The sequence below is a fragment of the Heterodontus francisci genome, chromosome 10, assembly GCF_036365525.1.
Source record: "Heterodontus francisci isolate sHetFra1 chromosome 10, sHetFra1.hap1, whole genome shotgun sequence".
NCBI classification, from domain to species: Eukaryota; Metazoa; Chordata; class Chondrichthyes; order Heterodontiformes; family Heterodontidae; genus Heterodontus; species Heterodontus francisci.
This window is the reverse complement of record NC_090380.1, coordinates 72,693,929-72,713,917: the sequence shown is the minus strand read 5'-3', so window position 1 is coordinate 72,713,917 and position 19,989 is coordinate 72,693,929. Positions and strand designations below refer to the sequence as shown.

The following is a 19,989-nucleotide window of genomic DNA, read 5'->3' as shown; positions in this document are numbered from 1 at the left end:
AGTTTCTATCCAATTCTAGAGACTTGTGCACATATATTGGGCTGACCTTTCAGTCAAAGATACTGGGCTGAATTTTAATCCGTGGTGGCGTACTTTCAAGTTGGCGGCCTTCCGACATGGAAGGGCTGCTGAGGAGCCCCCACGATATTATGCGTGGGGGCTCATTTAAATACAGGGGGCGGAGTGGCTGCCCCCAATGACATGGGAGGGGCGACCGGCGCCACCGCGCAGGCGTCATTTCTAAAGGGCTTTAAGCCCTTAGAATTAATTTTAAGTTTTACAGGTACAGTAATTGAGATTTATTACTAATTAATAAAGATGTGGAGGCCCTTTCTCAACCACCTCCCCCCACCCCCCACGGTCATTTAAGTGGCACTTATTGTCAAAAAAAAACTTCATTCCCTTCCCGAACTTCCCCCCACCCACCCTTCTAATATTTCGCCTCTAACCTCTTCTCACCATCCCCACATCAAATAAAAATTGATTTCCCTGCTCCTCTACCCCTCCCGCTTTGAAAATTTTATTCCTCCCCCCTCCCCACCAGGGTCTCATTTCAGAACTTCACGCGGAGTTCCAAAGGCGTGCGGAGCTTGAATGGCGGCTGTAATATCAGCGTGGGACAGCCGCCACCTGCAGGTAAGTTTATTTACATATGATAAATATTAATTTGCACATGCTGATGAAGGGCTGATGATACCCTGCAGTTTCCTTTGATACTGAAATTGAGTTTTGTTTTACAAGTTTTAGATATAGTCCTCCACCTCAGTAATAGCACTCTCATCTCATAGTCAGAAGCATGAATTTTAGGAAAATCTAAAACAAATTCACATGAATGTAGCTGATTTCATCAAAATCAAGTCCTTTTACAAATGGTCATTATTTTTTTGAACATTTCACGTGAACTCTTGCTGCTAAATTGTGTTTTTTATGCCCATTTTCTATGTGTGGATAATGTATGTTGGATATAAAGATAAAAGGTTATTAATACTTTGAAATAATTTTATAAATAGGTTAAAGATTGAATTTGTGCATTATGTGCTATTTAAAAATTCAGCCGTTTAAATATCTGATGATCATAAAGTGAAAGAATCACAAATATGCAAATAGAAAAAAGCACAATAGGTTAAAAAAAAAGTCCAGTGCTTCAATGCAACACACAAAATTCCTTCAGGCTTGAAAAAGCCAATTATTTTTACTGGCCCATAGCCCTGTTTCGAGCAGTATGTTGTATTAGTATGAAAAAGTTAGTTAAATAAAACAATTTAGTCAATTTCTAGTGAATGTCCTACACAAATAACACTTTTGATAGCACAAGCAAAAAGTTGTTTAGCCAATATAGCATTCCCCACCAATCACTTTAAAATTGTATTTAATCTTTGAGTGAGAGAAAGAGGGATACAAAATGGCTGAAATTCCAAGCTTTGCTGACTTTAGCAAAAATCGGATGCCCAATCTGGACAGCAGTAAATTACAGTAAATTAGTTTTCAATTTGAACAAAGTTTAAAAATAAATGTCGAACTATATAAATGCATTAACATACTATGCATAACATAACATAAAATGCATTAACATACTCAACTTAAAATATGCTGTTTAGGATGCAATGCAGCAAAATAAGTTTTGATGAATATTTGAAATTGGCACAACTAGTGTTAAAACAAGATACCACATGGTTGTACATGATAATTTGAAATTTATAAATTGATTTAGTTTTAATTCTGACTTCGGTATTGAGGTTACTAAGGATGGTCTAAACAGCCATTCAATATAGATCCATATTAATACAAAGATATATTTAGGCAAAATGTGAATATATACTTTAGGAAAATCTAAAACAAGATAAAAGCTAAGCATTTTGTATATATTCCAGAAATAGCATATGTAACATCAGTTCCATTTCACATTATCCTTTCCCATATTTTTGTATCAAGGGACAAGGACAATTTTAGCAGGAAAAGTTCTGAATGAAACAATAATTCCCTTTACTTCTACTGAATTCGCTGTTTATCACCAAGGAATATCAGTGTAGCTCAATTCCCAAATGGCAGTTCACACTAATCTCTCTGAATCTATGATATCTTGATCATCCCACAGCTATTAGTTTTGAAATTATTTTTCTATGCATAATAGCACTAAATGCCTCTAGTACAATTTAATGCCATTAAACTAGATTGTTTTTCTGCAATAAAAACAAAAAAGTACTGGAAATACTCAGCAGGTCTGGCAGCATCTGTGGAGAGAGAAGCAGAGTTAACGTTTCAAGTCAGTGCCCTTACATCAGAACAGGATTGATAACTGAAAGGTTTGCAGTAAAGTAATGGCTGTTCAACCAACCTGGCAAAACTTTGATGTTCAGGGTTAATTAAAGCTTAATTGTCCTTTTTCTGCATTTTGATGTTACAATCTGTGCTATAGAGTTTTCATTTGTGAAAGCTGCAACAAAAATACATTCCTCTTCCCTTTATGTTATTCCTCCATTGCAGTCCTTTAGTTATTATTTAGATAAGTTTTGGTTCAGTGAATGTTTAAGTTCCTTTTGGATTTTAACTGATTAATTAGTCATTTTACAAGGTCCCCAAAGTAATCAATATTGAACAGATCAGAACATCTCCATTTCTGTCCTCATCTTATAATGAGATAGGCTATGCCAGGCATCAAACTGGCAAAGCTTTAATTAACCCTGAACATCAAAGTTGTGCCAGGTTGGCTCAACAGCCATTACTTCACTGCAAACTTTTCAATTATCAATATTAGGTTTGTGGTTCCCTTAACTTGAATTGTTACAAAGCAACAGTTCTAACCAGGCTCTGGTAAGAGTTGCCAGTTATTGCTCCAGAACATTCCGAATTTTCAGTCAACCTTCCACAACAGGACCAGTGCGGCTGCCCAGGGTGACCTTTGTGCCCATGTCCGCAGCCTTGGTACCCACCTGCCAATTAAAGGCAAAGAGCAAAATTTCACAACACTGTAGACTCAATAATGCTAGGAAATGTCATGTAAGAAACAATGCCCTTTATCACACAGCATGCATTTTTACCTTCTATTTACACCCAAGATAGCCCGGTCCTATATTCTAAACTGTATTATTGCAATGAGTTGTTTCTCTGTGCTGGGTGGAGGCACATACAGAAATAAGTCACCCTATCTCGGTGTCCACATTTAGCCACTTCAAAATGGTCACAGATAATTTCAAAACCTCTCTTTGGATAGATGATAAACGGTCATGCTTGAGGGAAGTAAATATGGAGGGTAAAGAAAAAAAAGCTTATTTCCTTCCTAATATTGTTTGAGCTGTTTCAAATTTTTCCGTTTCTAAAAGTTACTTCCATGGGCTGTCTGGAGAAGTGAGCGTTCTTTGTAAACTTAAAAATCATTAATTTTATTTACAGTCCGTTAAGGGTTTATTTTGATCACTGAGTTTGGCTACTCACTATTATAATTGCTGTCAATAATACACTTAAAAATCAATAACAAGTACATATTCTGGTGTCTTTTGAGCCATTATCGATGATTGGACATTAGTTGAATGTAACTGTATTCAGGTGGTGAGCATTAACTGGGGATTCATTCACTTGTGCTCCTCTATATATGAGCAGACTGAAATTGTGATTGGTGGGTTTGGAGTGCATGTTTGTAATGCATGTCTCTGTAAATTAAAGCTTATAAGTGTGTAAAGATTAGGCTCCAGTTCTATCCTTCACTGTTCTACTCAAGAAAGCCAGGCAATTATATGGTAGAGATATTCCATTAAACTCACCAGGCATTGTGCCTCTGCAGCCACAACGGACATCTTTCTGTCCAGCACTGGAACAGAATGTGCAGCAGTGGAATATACCAGTGTGCTTATGGAATTTACTCCCGACTGTTATAGTGAATGGAGAGCCCTGGGAAAACAGCAGCAAGTTATTAAAATTACATTATACTTAATGTATATTAGAAAGTAAAATACAAATTAATTTAAAAATTAAATGCAAATGCACAATAGCAAATAAAATATTTCTTCTAAGCCCCTCCTCAATGCAGAGAAATAATCAAATGTACAGCTGCCCTACTGAAGAGCAAGTTACAATCACAGTAGTATTGTGGCCTCTCAAAGTCATATTTATAATAACTGGGCTACAATAGCAAATTGGTTGTTACCTTACTAGTAATCTAGAAACCTGGACTAATCCAGAGAATTCAAATCTCACTATAGAAATCTGAGAATTTGATTTTTTTTTGTTTGCTTTTAAGTTTGGAGATCTCAATAAGCAGTCTTGAAGCTGTCAGATGTGCTTTAGGGAACAAAACTGTCTGTACTTACCAGTCTGGCCTATAAGTGACTCCAGTCCCACACCAATGTGGCTGACTTTTAACTGCCCTCTGAAGTGGCCTAGCAAACCAGTGTATCAAACCACTTTAACAGTTCAAGAAGGCCCGGCCTGTTGGGCTGACGTATTTAGGTTAAAACTAATAAATTTATTTACAAGTAATAGAACACACAGAACTGGAACGATGCAGAATACAAATACATAGAAAACCGTATAGAATCAGTCAACAAGGTAGAAAAGTACCCTGTTTTAGAAAATAAGGACTAATTTTCAAATAGTTCATTCAGAGGACACCCACAAATTAATTAGCATTATACAAAAAATCCACAAAGATATAGGCCATTTGGCCCAACCAGTCCATGCCAATGTTTATGCTCCACTCGAGCCTGCTCCTATACTGCCTCTTCTCAGCATAACCAATAACCAAAAAAGTAATCAGGCAGTGATAGTAAGGGATTTCAACTATCCTAACATTAACTGGCATAGAATTAGTGTAAAAGGTACAGAGGGCATAGAATTCCTAAAATGTGTTCAGGTAAACTCTTTCAGCCAATACATAGCAAGCCAAATGAGAAGGGACAGTTTTGGACTCAGTTTGAGGGAATGAAGCTGGGCAAATTGAAGGGTTATCAGTGTGAGAGCATTTTGGTGGTAGTGATCACAATTTAGTGAGTTCCATAGTTATGGAAAAGTACAAATATAGACCAGGAGTAAAAGTTCTCAATTGGGGTGAGGCCAATTTTACTAAGCTGAGATGTGATTTAGCAAAAGTGGACTAGAAACACCTACTTGAAGGTAAATCTATGTCAAGAGCACGGGGAGGCATTCAGGAAGAGAGTGAGGGTTCAGAGTAAATATGTTCTTACAAAAGGAAAAGGGTGGGACTCCCAAATCTACAACCCCCTGGAGGTCAAGGAGCATAAAGGGTACAATAAGAGGGAAAAAAAGGAACGCTTGTGTCAGATGCCGAGAGCTCAAAACTGCAGAAAGTCTAGAGGAGTATAGAAAGGGAAAATAGAAAAACAAAGAGAAGGTATGAAAAAGTATTAGCAAGTAAAGTCAAGGAAAATCCAAAATATTTAATTTAAAAATACAAAAAGAGCAAACTGATAACTAGAGAAAGAGTAAGCCCAATTAGAACCTAAAAAGGTAACCTGTGTGTGGCGGTGAAAGGTTTGGGCATGGTTCTTAATTAATACTTTGTATCTGTTTTCAGAAAAGAGAGAGATGATCCAGACATTGTCGTTAAGGAGGAGAAATGTGAAATATTGGATGGGATAAACATAATGATAGAAAAAATATTAAGAGTTTTAATATCTTTGAAAGTAGATATATCACCAGACTTAGATGAAATGTATCCCAGGCTATTAAGAGGGGGAAGACAGTGGCATAGTGGTAATGTCATTGAATTAGTAATCCAGAGACCCAGGCTAACACCCTGGGGACAAGGGTTCAAATCCCACCATGGCAGCTGGTGGAACTTAAATTCAATTAATTAATAAATTCAAGTAATTAATTAAAAATCTGGAATTGAAAGCTAGTCTCAGTAACGGTGCCATGAAACTATCATTGATTGTCGTAAAAGCACATCTGGTTCACTAATGTCCTTTAGGGAAGGAAATCTGCTGTTCTTACCTGGTCTGGCCTACATCTGACTCCAGACCCATAGCAATGTGGTTGATTCTTAAAATGTCCTCTGCAATGGCCGAGCAAACCACTTAGTTGTGAAAAACAATTAGGATGGACAACAAATTCTGGCCTCGCCGGTGACACCCACATCGCATGAAAGAATAATTTTTAAAAAAGAGAATCAAGGCTGGAAATAGCAGAGACTCTGACCATCATTTTCCAACCCTCTCTGGCTAAATGCGTGGTGCTGGAGGACTGCTAATGTTGTACCATTGTTGTAAAAGGGCAGAGGTGACAGACTGAGTAATTACAGGCCAGAAACAAAAACAGAGAATGCTGGAAATGGTCTGGCAGCATCCGTGGAGAGAAAAACAGTTAATGTTTCAGGTCTGTGACCTTTCATCAGAACAGATGTATAAAATTATGAGGGGCCTGGATAAAGTGGATAGGAAGCACCTATTTCCCTGAGCAGAGAAGTCAATAACCAGGGGCATAGATTTAAAGTAATTTTTTTTAAATTCGTTTATTGCCCATCCCTAATTGCCCTTGAGCTGAGTGGCTTGCTAGGGCATTTCAGAGCACATTTTAAGAGTTGACAACCCCTTCCATCACTTTGCTAAAGATCGAGAGTAGACTGATAGAGCAGTAAATGGCCGGGTTGGATTTCTCCTGCGTTTTGTGCACAGGACATACCTGGGCAATTTTCCACATTGCCGGGTAGATGCCAGTGTTGTAGCTGTACTGGAGCAGCTTGGTGAGGCGCGCAGCTAGTTCTGGAGCACAGGTCTTCAGGACTATTGCCAGAATGTTGTCAGGGTCCATAGCCTTTGCTGTATCCAGTGCCTTCAGCCGTTTCTTGTTATCATGTGGAGTGAATCGGATTGGCTGAAGACTGGCATCCGTGATGCTGGGGGCCTCAGGAAGAGGCCAAGATGGATCATCAACTCAGCACTTCTGGCTGAAGATAGTTGCAAATGCTTCAGCCTTGTCTTTTGCACTGATGTGCTGGGCTTCCCCATCATCGAGGATGGCAATATTTGTGGAGCCTCCTCCTCCTGTGAGTTGTTTAATTTTCCACCACTATTCATGTTTGGATGTGGCAGGACTGTAGAGCTTAGATTTGATCCATTCGTTATGGATTCGCTTAGCCCTGTCTATTGCATGCTGCTTCCACTGTTTGTCATGCAAGTAGTCCTGTGCTGTAGCTTCACCAGGCTGACATCTCATTTTTAGGTATGTCTGGTACTGCTCCTGGCATGCCCTCCTGCACTCCTCATTGAAGCAGGGTTGGTTCCCCTAGCTTGATGATAATGGTAGAGTGGGGGATATACCAAGCCATGAGGTTGCAAATTGTGGTTGAGTACAATTCTGCTGCTACAGATGGCCCACAGTGCCTCATGGATGCCCAGTTTTGAGGTGCTAGATCTGTTCAAAATCTATCCCATTTAGCATGGTGGGTACCCTCAGTGTGGAGACAGGACTTTGTCTCCAAAAAGGACTGTGTGGTGGTCACTCACCTTACCTCTGGAATTCAGCTCTTTTGTCCATGTTTGCACCAAGGCTGTAATGAAGTCTGGAGCCGAGTGGTCCTGGCGGAACCCAAACTGAGTACTGGTGAGCAGGTTATTGGTAAGTAAGGGCTGCTTGATGACATGGTGGATGACACCTTTCATCACTTTGCTGATGATTTTAAGTAGGCTGATGCAGAAGCAAGTGGTCAGATTTCATTTGTCCTTTTTTTGTGGATAGAACATAGGTAACTTAAATGAGAAGAGGAAGAACAGGATTTGTTATTAACCACAAGTTTGCAAGTTCTCCCTGTGACCGAATGTGTTTCCTCCGGGTGCTCCGGTTTCTTCTCACATGCCAAAAACTTGCAGGTTGATAGATAAATTGGCCATTGTAAAAAAAAAAATTGCCCCTAGTGTAGGGAGGTGGTAGGAGAATTGACGGAAGGTGGGGATGTGAGAGGGAAAATGGGATTAATGTAGGAATAGTATAAATGGGTGGTTGATGGTCAGCACGGACTCGGTGGGCCGAAGGGCCTGTTTCAGTGCTGTATCTCTCTATAACTCTATGACAAATTAGGCTTAAGCAAGAGTGAGTAACAGAATAGATGCGATTATAATCTGAGAGGAACAGGAAATGCTGGAAAGACTCAGCTGGTCGCTCAGCATCTGTAGAGAGAGCAAATAGTTAATGTTTCAGGTCATTGACCTCTAATGAAAACTAGGAGTACTTAAAGATGTAATAGTTTTTACGCAAGGCAGGGAAGGGTGGGGAGCTGGAGGGGAGGAAAGAACAAAAGGGAAGAACGTCTGTGATAGGATGGAAGACAGGAGAGATTAAATGCTAAAAGGGATGATGGTGCAAAGCAAAACAAGATGGTAATGGGACAAATAAAGAAACAAAAGCTGTGTGTAGAGAAGGTGTAAATGGGAAAAGCAGAAGCATCACAACAGCTGCCGTTTGAAAAAATAAAAAATGGGCGGCAGAGGTTATGATGTGAAATTATTATGTGAAGTCTGGAAAGCTGTAAAGTGCCTAGTTGAAAGATGAAGCGCGGTTCTTCGAGTTTCTTTGGAACAGTGGAGGAGGCCAAGGACAGAAAGATCAGAGTGTGAGTGGAGCGGACAATTAAAATGACAGGTGACCAGAAGTGTGGGGTCATGCTTGTGGAGAGAACAGAGGTGTTCCTCAAAGCGATCACCCAATGTGCGTTTGGTCTTAGTGTAGAGGCGGCTGCATTGTAAGCAGCGAATATAAATTGAAAGAACAAATAAATCATTGTTTCACCTGGAAGGAGTGTTTGCGGCCTTGAATGGTGAGAAGGGAGGAGGTAAAATGGAAGGTGTTGCGTCTCCTGTGCTATGTGGGATGTTTATGATTTAACTTCCCAACAAAAACCCAGCAGAAGACCAAGAGTCAGCTGACATATAAAGAGCGCGAGTACCTGATGTGAGGTTGCAGCTTTAGTCACTAAATATCAACCTCAGGGCATTTAAGGTTTCACCCAATGAGCTGATCTGATGTAAGTTACTGTGGACATGAAAGATTTGCATGTTTAATTTGATTGATATATCAATAGAGGATAAGGCAGAAGCTTAATCTTTGTGTTTTTATTCATAAAGTATTAAATGAACTAGACACTTGGACTTATTCAATAAGATTAGCTGAAGTTGCTAAAATTTGACGACAACTGTAAGCAAATACCAAGAATCTAAAAATAATTTAGTGTTCCGTACCTGTCTCAGGAAGGATCAGCCTGGCCAACAGGAGATTGATTATGAATAATTATAGTTGCTTTTGATAACTGACTAAAAATTGGAAGATTGGAGAACAAGCCAATAAATATTTGGGTTGACATGTGGAAATCATTCAAAAAAAGTGAAAAGGAACTACTGGATTTAGGAACTCTGGGTAGTGTCTGTTAGGCGTGCTCAGCGGTTCAAAGAAGAGCAAGAGCAAAATCAAGTGTACTCTGGTTCAGAGTCTTTTCTTGGCATTGCAGGAGCCTCACCAAGAAAAAGAACATTGGATTAGGAAAACAGTCAACTTGAAACTCAGTGCCTAGACCATAAACAGAAGGTTAAATAGTTCCAGGAGAGTGAAATACAGAAACTTAAGGACATAATTGTGGGACAGGAATGTTTCAAAATGTGGAATGAGATATTAAAGAATCAATGAACTGAGTAGAGGGCACATAGTGCAAGTTGTGGACAGGCCCTCATCAATGACCAGCTAGGGAAGGAATGTGAGATGTTTAAAGATAGTCTAGAGGAATTGGGAATGTAAGTGGCAGAGCTCAGATGCAAAGAATCATAGAGAGTTTACAGCACAGACAGAGGCCACTTCATCCATCGTGTCTGCGCCGGCCGAAAAACAAGCCTTCAGACTAATCCCACTTTCCAGCATCTGTTCCTTAGCCCTGCAGGTTACGGCACTTGAGGTGCATATCCAGACACCTCTTAAATGAGTTGAGGGTTTCTGCCTCTACTACCCTTACAGGCAGTGAGTTCCAGACCCCCACCACCCTCTGGGTGAAAAAATATTTCCTCATCTCCCCTATAATCTTTCTATCAATCACTTTAAATCTATGTCCCCTAGTCACTGACTTCCCAGCTAAGGTAAATAGGCCCTTCATCTCCACTCTATCCAAGCCCCTCACAATTTTGTATATCTCGATCAAATCTCCCCTCCGCCTTCTCTGTTCCAGGCGAACAACCCCAGCCTATCCAATTTTTCCTCACAGCTGAATTTTTCCAGTCCTGGCAACATTCTCGTAAATCTCCTCTGTACCCTTTTAGTTTACTTTAGAGATACAGCACTGAAACAGGCCCTTCGGCCCACCGAGTCTGTGCCGACCATCAACCACCCATTTATACTAATCCTACACTAATCCCATATTCCTACCACATCCCCACCTGTCCCTATATTTCCCTACCACCTACCTATACTAGTGGCAATTTATAATGGCCAATTTACCTACCAACCTGCAAGTCTTTTGGCTTGTGGGAGGAAACCGGAGCACCCGGAGAAAACCCACGCAGACACAGGGAGAACTTGCAAATTCCACACAGGCAGTACCCAGAATTGAACCCGGGTCGCTGGAGCTGTGAGGCTGCGGTGCTAACCATTGTGCCACTGTGCCGCCCTCACTAGTGCAATTACACCCTTTCTGTAATGAGGTGACCAGAACTGCACACAGAACTCAAATTGTGGCCTCACAAATGATTCATACAGTTCCAGCACAACCTCCCTTCTCTTACATTCAATACCTCAGCCAATAAAAGAAAGGATTCCAAATGCCTTCTTAACCATCTTAATCGGCCTGTCCCGCTACCTTCAGGGATCTGTGGACATTCACTCCACAGTCCCTCACTTCCTCTACAGCGCTCAGTATTCTCCCATTAATTGTGTATTCCTTTGCCTTGTTTGACCTCCCCAAGTGCATCACCTCACACTCTCCGAGCTGAATTCCATTTGCCACTTTTCTGTCCACCTGACCAGTTCAATGTGTGCATGTTTAGCCAAACCCAAAGTACATTACAGGATACAGCATGAGCAGGGAGAAAGACAGATGTAGTGGTTCTGAAAAGTGAAGCAAGAATGGGGCTGGCAGTCACGACTGGTTTCCCAGCAGCTCCTTCCCCCTTCTCCCATACCCTGTGACATTAGACGCCTCCCTTCTACCAACAGAGAAATAAAACAGAGTCCCTGAAAGTTCAGCTGCCTGGAGAATTTCTTGATGACTTTGTTCATGGAAAGGAGGCTGCAGTAAGAGGCTTCCGAAGAAACAGCCTTTCTAAACAGCCAAGTTCTGCCTTTCATATCCTCAGGATGTGCAAAAGTGCTTCACAGTGAAGGAATTATCTTTCTGAAGTCCATTCACCGTCATTTTATTGGCAAAAATATTGGACCTCATTGATGACACACATATAGCCACTAATTCCGCACCCCAAAAAAAAAACCCATAGCACTATGGTTTCTAAAATGTCTTCACCCATAAAATACAAGGCAATATATTTCATCAGCTATCAACAACTTTAAGTTAATTAATAAACGATGCCCAAATTCTACCAATCACTCCTATTTCTGCATCCTCAACCTTTGCCTCTGTCAAGGCTGCAGGCTAACCCTGCTGACCGTCTTGCTGAAAGTTCCAGAATTATGCAGGATACAGCAAATGCAGACAGAGAAAAATGTCTATAATCTACGTATGAGTTTTTTTTTCTCCGCCAGAGTTTGAGTGGAGGCATGAGCTTTGTATAATTTACATTCTAGCTCCAGGGGTTTTTCAATAGGGTCGTTGGTCAGGACACCAGCTGTTGGTCCCCAACAGCTAATTGTTCAGTCTGCCTGATGCTTCAAGTAGCGCTGTCACAAAGGACTGCTGCAAAATGAAGGCAAATGCAGCTGCTATCGGGTTATTCCACATTCACATTCATTTTACTGTTCCTGTGATTTGACATTACCTGCACATTAGAAACCAGAGGTTTAACTACTCTATGCACTATTTATAGAGCACTAGTTACTGTGTTTGCATTAACATACTGACTCCACTAATTTAGTGCAGGCATTAGTCATTTGAAATAAATAGAATATTGATTGCATTAAAATAACAGAGAGGGATGTAATGTTAACAAGTTAACCAATCTGTTAAAACTAAAAGGGGAAATGAAACCTCAGGGGGGAGGGGTCTAAAATAACCATCTTCATCAATTTTAGTGAGTAAAAAGTGCAGGAATATCACTTTTTATTCTCATCTACTTTCTCACTAAATTAACAAGATTGGAAATTTCTTCCCTCAAGAGACTTATGCTTAACAATTTTTGGATCAATCAGCAACAGTTCAGAAGATTAATGCTTGGAGAGATCAAGAACAGGATGTTATCAGGAGCAGGTTCTAAGATATTGCAAGTCATTGGGGAGAATTTTATCCTGGTGGTGGGTGTCTCGACTTCTGGAGAAACCGATGCCGAGATCCCCATGTCGCCTCGTTTCCAGATGACGCACCAAATTTAGGGCCAATCAAGATCTAGGGCGCTGTCGCCGGAGGTCCCACCCTTGGAAAGCTGCCAGCCAATCAGAGGCTGGCAGCTGCAGCGCCATGCGAGGCTGCTACTGGAGGTGACCGCACTGGAGGCTGAGGAGTGTCACTGGACCCAGGCCTCAGGTAGGTCAAGACGGAAAGGGTCTCGTGAGGCGGGGGAGGGGTGGTCAGCAGCAAGGACAGGTGGGTGGCCCTCAGTGGGACCCCCCCTTCCCGATGCCAAGTCACTCGTTTAGGCACTGTGCCACCTCCCACCCCCCATCATTTTTCATGCTGTGCTTCCCTTGTGGCGACAGAGCCAGCCGCTGCATGGCTAACTGCGGCTGCAGTGGGAGGAGGCCCTTAATTGGGGATTAATTGCCCAGTTAAGGGCCTCAATTGGTGGCAGGGTGGGAAGGCCCTTCACAGGCCTTCCCACCCCAGACTAAATTTTGGCAGAGGCGGGATGGTGGTGGGAACCCCTCAACAACCCCCCTAACCCTTGCCACCATCCCACCCCATTTTATGCTCTCCCCACCTCCAAACCCACCATGGGGAGAGCATAAAATTTCCCCCACTGAGTCACATAGATGCAAAAAACATACATTCTGCCTACTTCTTTTGGGATGGAAGAGCACAGTTGCTGCAAAGGTTGCAATGCTGTGAAACAGCTCACTGAAATAATCCAACTGAGAAAAAAGAAATAGCACACACTTCATTTCCAATACCACAGAGTCAACTCCAAAACAACATTGCTTCAGATTCAGTGTCAGTGCTACACTTTGTGAGAAAACTGTACATTGTAGAGTGATCACATGCATGCATTCTCCACACGAATATATACTTTGATGGTCAGCTGCAACTAGACATCTCATTTCAAGACCCAGATGAAATATTTTTAACTATCCTAATAGGGATTGTTATGAACGCTGGACCTTGTAACACAATTATGTCTTCAAGACTGTGATTTTGTAAAAGTTCAAGATGGAGACCAGGAAGTCAGCTGACATCACCTCCACTCCGCAAAAGATTAGCAGGACAACAAAGGGAACAGATCAAAGACTGTTTTCTGAAGAACAGAGACTACAACACTAACACCTGAAGAACAAATGGTTTCACCGTCTCAGATTTTGGGTTGTAAAACAACAGACAGCCATTGAGAACGTGTTAACTAACCAGGCAGGTGTTCACACCTCGGGACAATGGAAAGGCCAAATAGCTTTGTGGAACTCAGACTACTGGCCTCTGCATTTCGAAGCAAAACAATAAACTACTGATATACAAGTCCAGATAAATTTAACAGACTTTCTGGGAAAAAGCAGGCTGTAAGGAATGAACCATCACGTTGTGGCCTCAAGCAGCCTGCAAGAAGGAAACACGTCAGCAGTGGCAGCCTCACAGAGAAGACACCCAGTGGTGGCAGCTGGAGGGAGACAGAAAGGGGGAGGTAGAGAACACCTGCTCTCTGAAGATACACAGTGAAAGACTGTGGAGATTTGAACCTGTTTTGAGAGTTGAAACTTGCAGAGGAAATCACATTATCCACTGATGTCCAGGGTGGAAATGCTCGGAGAAGAGAGTGAAGAAAATATTGAAAAGTCTGAGAGATCCAATCCATCCAAGTTTGAGACTTTTAACCATAGGGATTTTGTCATCAGAAGGACTGTGTAACGTATAGGTGTGGTGAGAGATTTTCAAGTGTTCAGTAAGTCATAGAGAGTCATAGAGTCTATACAGCACCCTCCTGCCCTTACCTTAAATCTATGCCCCCTGGTTATTGACCCCTCCACTAAGGGAAAAAGTCTCTTCCTATCTAATCTATCAATGCCCCTCACAATTTTGTATACCTCAATCATGACCCCCCTCATCCTTCTCTGTTCGAAAGAACAGAACCCTCGCCTTTTCACTCTCTCTTCATAGCTGAAATGCTCCAGCCCAGGCAACATCCTGGTGAATCTCCTCTGCACCCTCTTTAGTGCAATCACATCCTTCCTATAGCGTGGTGCCCAGAACTGTACACAGTACTCCAGCTGTGGCCTAACTAGCTCCATCATAACCTCCCTGCTCTTATATTCTATGCCTCGGCTAATAAAGGCAAGTAACCCATATGCCTTCCTAACCACCTTATCTAACTGTGCTGCTGCCTTCAGTGATCTATGGATAAGTACACCAAGGTCCCTCTGACCTTCTGTACTTCCTAAGTGTTGAACAACCTTTGTTTGTAATTTGAGGGTATCAGCTACCTACAGAGTACTATTTAGTTAATGGGAATTTCTTTTAGTTTAGTTGTTATAACAAGTCTTAAAATGTGAAATCTCGTCATGTACTTCATTAAGTTGGTTCGGGGGGTTCATATCTCATATTTTTCATGTTAACCGTCTCTCTGAGGTCGTAACAGGGATGTATTCAAGTCCAGTTCCCAAGGGCATAATGCAATATGCCTATCGACTTTACACCCTTTCGACCTCCACCCTTTGTTAACTCACCTGTACATGCTGTCCTTTTACAGAGACCCATCCCACATACGAACCCGATACCCGGGGAGTGTATGTAAAACGATAAGTTCCATCATGATTGTCCTCCAGTAGTGCCTTCAGACTGCTTGAGAAAAAAAAGGATCAAAGTGTTCACCACAAATAATTTTTTTTTTAAAACACACACACAAACAGAAAAAATAAAAGAAGGAAAACACATGATTGTTCCAGAGTTTATGTGACTGAAAACGTAAAGGCAATTTAAGCAACCAGTCTCCAGCCTGGGCTGCAATATGTAAGGTGGAAGAGCAAAATAATGAGGATGCTGGAAATCTGAAATAAAAACAGAAAATGCTGGAAACACTGAGAACTGATGAAAGGTCATTGACCTGAAGCATTAACTCTGTTTCTCTCACCACAGATGCTGTCTAACCTGCTGTGTATTTCCAGCATTTTCTGTTACGCAAAGTGGAGGGTTCCTTAAGCATTCTAAACTTTAGTTCAATATTTCCAGCACTGACTCCACCATAACTTGTAGGGTCAGATAAAGTAAATACAACAGTCTGTTTAGTTGTGTAACTCCCATGTAATATGAGGAATGTGAAACATGGCTAGTGTACATGCTTGGAAGCAAAAGATGACCCTGGACCTATGATTTTCAAAGCTTTCCACTACTGGGGAGATTCCCTGGCCTCAAGTCTGGATCTGTCGTACAGTAATTGATAGAAGCTAATTGCCATGATTGGTCACCAACTCCATCATCATTGCATCATATGACTACCAGGATGGTAGAAGGTGAGTTAGATGGACCTTAATCTTCTTTGATCGAGCAATGCTTTAGTGCTCATGTTCTTATTAAGGAATCTGCAGAAGCATCCAGGGTCGGGAGCAAGGCATTAGAATGAGATGAAAGCATTGCTTATCTTCTGCTTTTAATATCTCAGGATTAACTACAAGTACAGTTTGAAGAAAATAAGTGACTAGAACAACATCAACTATAAGTGATAAAAGTATAACTTTAATGGCTCATATAATAAACACAGGCAGAGGAACCAACTAGAGTACAGGGGGAATGCTTAGAAAGATAAGCAGTTAATAAAACTATTCCTCAAAAGGGTTCCAGAACAATTGTCAGAAAATATCTTTAAACAATTTTGAACATTTATGTAAATTAACTGCTTTTAAAAGGATTTAGGAACAGATACGTCTTTTTTTTATTTTGGATTTGGAAGGTGCTGTCGAAGGACCCTTGATGAGTTGCCACAGTACATCTTGTACATGGTGTAGACTGCTGCCACTGTGCGTCGGTGGTGGAGGGAGTGAATGTTGAAGGTGTTGGATGGGATGCCAATCAAGTGGACTGCTTTGTCCTGGATGGCGTCGAGCTTCTTGCGTGTTGTTGGAGCTGCGCACATCCAGGCAAGTGGAGAGTATTCCATCACACTCCTGACTTGAGCCTTGTAGATGGTAAGCAGGCTTTGAGAAGTCAGGAGGTGAGTTACTTGCCGTAGAATTCCCAGCCTCTGTCATGCTCTTGTAGTCACAGTATTTATGTGGCTACTCCAGTTCAGTTTCTGGTCAATGGTGATCCCCAGGATGTTGATAATGGGGGATTCAGTGATGATAAAGCCATTGAATGTCATGGGGAGATGGCGAGATTCTCTCTTGCTTGAGATGGTCATTGCCTGGCACTTGTGTGGCACGAATGTTACTTGCCATCTATCAGCTCGAGCCTGGATGTCATCCAGGTCTTGTTGCATATAGACACAGGCTGCTTCATTTTCTGAGGAGTCGCGAATGGTGCTGAACATTGTGCAATCATCAGCGAACATCCCCACTTCTGACGTTATGATTGAAGGAAGGTCATTGATGAAGCAGCTGAAGATGGCTGGGCCTAGGACACTACCCTGAGGAACTCCTGCAACACTGTCCTGGGACTGATGATTGGCTTCCAACAACTACAACCATCTTCCTTTGTGCTAGGTATGACTCCAACCAGTGGCGAGTTTACCCCCCCCCCCACCCCCGATTCCCATTGACTCCTGCTTTGCTAGGGCTCCTTGATGCAATACTTGGTCAAATGTTGCCTTGATGTCAAGGGCAGTCACTCTCACCTCACCTCTGTTCTTTTGTCCATGTTTGAACCAAGGCTGTAATGAGGTCATGAGCTGAGTGGCCTGGCGGAACCCAAACTGAGTGTCAGTGAGCAGATTATTGCTGAGCAAGTGCCGTGAAGGCTTATCTGTGACACTTTTGATGTAGGAAAACTAAGGTGTTTAAAGGAGCATGATTATTAAGTTATTTGGAGAACTCAAAAGTTAGATACAGAAACTGAAAAGCTCCTGTCTGTATACAGTTAGGCTGATCACCTGTGCCAATTAGTGTTCCGTGCTTACTTGAAGTGTGTCATCATGAACCACTGTAGGAAGGAGGCTGATTAACAGTTGATCCTGACACATACCAGCAACAGACAGCAAACACACACATACAAATCATAAATATTTTAGTGATATAATGATGGGACAAATGACAGCCTTCTATGCTAAAATGTCTATAGTTCAATTCGAAAATCAAACAGAATGCAAGAAGATTCAAAGCAGTAGAAATTCCCCTGCTTCATAAAAATATTTGCTAACATTTAATTCTATGAAACATCTGAAAGGTGAATTTCAAAAAATCTGTATATGAATTGCTCTTTCTGGACAGTAATTAAATAACAAAGTTTTGAACTGAACTTGTAGAATGTATACTTTTGAAGAAAATCAGGTACCGAATAATAGAATCAGATTAACTTAGATCAAATACAAAGGGTGGAAGCTATAGTAATTCACTGCTCAATAACCCAATCTTAACTTGCTTTACAAAGCAAGACAGCTACATCTTGTCGGATGTTAATTTATGGTATGGTTAACTCTTGCACAAATTACTCACCATTCTTTATTCTTCTTGTTGAAAATGCTAACCTCAATGGATTCGCCTCCTCTCCCCATCTGCTGCCCTGACTGGTCATTACAGACCAGTACAAATACACTTGGTTGGTCTTGTCGAGCCACATGGAGGCCTGAATGTGAGCAAATTGGAACTGCATTGAGAGAATTCACTAGTCTTGTGTCTCCACAGGAATAGGTGGCACAATAAATACACATACAAACTACTTATTCCCACTCCCCCTATAGTACATAGAAATCATGAATGCACCAATGTGACTCTATACACAGTGAAAACAGGTTTGATTCCCACTCCTGAACTCAGCTACACTCTCGCTGGGAAGTGCTGTGTAGAGCACAGCGTCTGTACACAGGTCATTAAAAATCAGAAGCAAATCACCTCGCTGTCCAGTGTCTGATTGACTGGCTGACGGGAACATTAACAGAAAGTTGCCGATCAACTAAATCAGCTACACTTGTCTACTTGGTCTTGAAATACAGGGAATTAAATCAAAAAAGTGGAACTCTATTCCCACCCTCCCAGAGCCAGCTCATATTCTCAAACAGCATTATTTATTTTACTCCCTTCCCCGAAGTACCAATACCCCACTGAAAGGGCAGCATAAATAGTTCTCAGAATTCAACCTGTGCCACTGACTGGCCACTATGAGGTAAAGAGAATTAGAGGACAAATGGCCCATCACATGTCGTGTGGAAAAGTACCTAACTTCCACTCAGTTCCACTAAACAGAAAAAACAAAATGGCAGCATACAATGTGCAGGATTTCAGTTCAGCAATTAAAATGTTTTCCAAGTCCCTGAGATATAACACTTGCAAAGCAATATGCAGACATTGGGCTGAAATCTATATTCCCACCGCCGAAATCGGTGGCGGGTGAAAACAATGGCAGCCTGCCTGTGCAGGCCGCACAATATTAAGAATGGCAACTCATTTCAATAGCCAGGGTGGGGTGGGCCACTCCCCCACATCCCCCCACCCAATAACGTGAAGGGGGCTGGCTGTCCATCCCTGGCAATGACATCAGCTGCCTGTGCGCAGGCGCTGACGCCATTTTTAAAGGGCTTTGAATTCAAAAGTTTAAAGAGACATTGAATTAAAAAAATTAAAAACATTTATTTTGCCCCTCTCCCACCTCCCCAACAACCATAGAATTAATTACTTGCCTGATACCCCCCAAAAAACATTTCCCTTGTTCACCTGATCTTCCCCTCCAAAGTGCATAAACGTTACACTACAACCCTTCCCACCATCCCCTACACCAATGATATGACTTTGACCCCACTCCTCACCCCCTCCCTCACTGAGAAACTTACCTCCTCCCTCTTCCCACCAGTGTTCCACCTCGGATCCCCAGTTGGGGATCCGAAGGTGCGGGAATGCTGGCCAGCGGCATGAAGATTGCACTGGGACAAACAGTGGGAACATAAATTTCATTAAATCACCGATTAATTAATTTAAATATTTAAATGGCAGTCCCGTCGCTGAGTGGCGGGGAGCCTTCACGAGGCCTCGCTGCCACCGGCAATATCAGGACGGGCTCTCCCAGTATCGGGGTGCGTGGTGGCCCTCTCCCGGAGGCATTTTCCAGCCCCCGCCGCCATGATTCCCGACATCGGGGGTCTGTAAAATTCAACCCATCACATGTAATGTACACAATCTGCAAGCGGTAATAATCTTGTAAAGTAACTTTGGCAACTAGAGATCTCATCTCACTATCTTACATTACTATCTCTAACTGGAACAAGCTAATTTCTGACTTCCTGTCACGCTTTTTATCACTGATAAAAGTCACACAAGCAAAATTACAGCTTCAAAAAAATTCTGCACTGCTAATTATTGAGAGCTGTGGTGTACAAAGTTTGTATCAGATTCATGCAAATTCTTGAGGTGAATCTCCTGTTGATTTTGATACAAAAAGCAAAAAAAAAAACTCAGTATGTGCATTAAACTCATATTTTAGCAGCTTTGCATGAATTAATTCAGGGTAAACCGAACCTTTAATTCTGCACATGAACTAAACACGCTCATTTGGGCACTGCACTGGGAACGGTCAGTTGAGGAAGTGACATTTCAAGCTTATTGAACGATGTACTT

At 41.7% G+C, this 19,989-nt stretch overlaps 1 protein-coding gene across 2 annotated transcripts in view; it reads right to left on the bottom strand.

Moving 5' to 3' along the window:
* The window catches only part of trim45 (tripartite motif containing 45), a 49,663-nt gene that overhangs the window by 12,696 nt on the left and 16,978 nt on the right, over positions 1–19,989 (bottom strand). Inside the window, exons 4-7 of one of the 2 annotated variants that reach the window (XM_068040736.1) lie at positions 17,878–18,007; positions 14,959–15,073; positions 3,759–3,885; positions 2,803–2,930 (exon numbers count right to left, since the gene is read on the bottom strand). In XM_068040736.1, coding sequence (XP_067896837.1) covers positions 2,803–2,930; positions 3,759–3,885; positions 14,959–15,073; positions 17,878–18,007 — 500 coding nt within the window. Of the gene's footprint in view, positions 1–1,061; positions 2,931–3,758; positions 3,886–14,958; positions 15,074–17,877; positions 18,008–19,989 lie in introns of those variants that run through there. The other variant, XM_068040737.1, reaches the window with a different exon arrangement.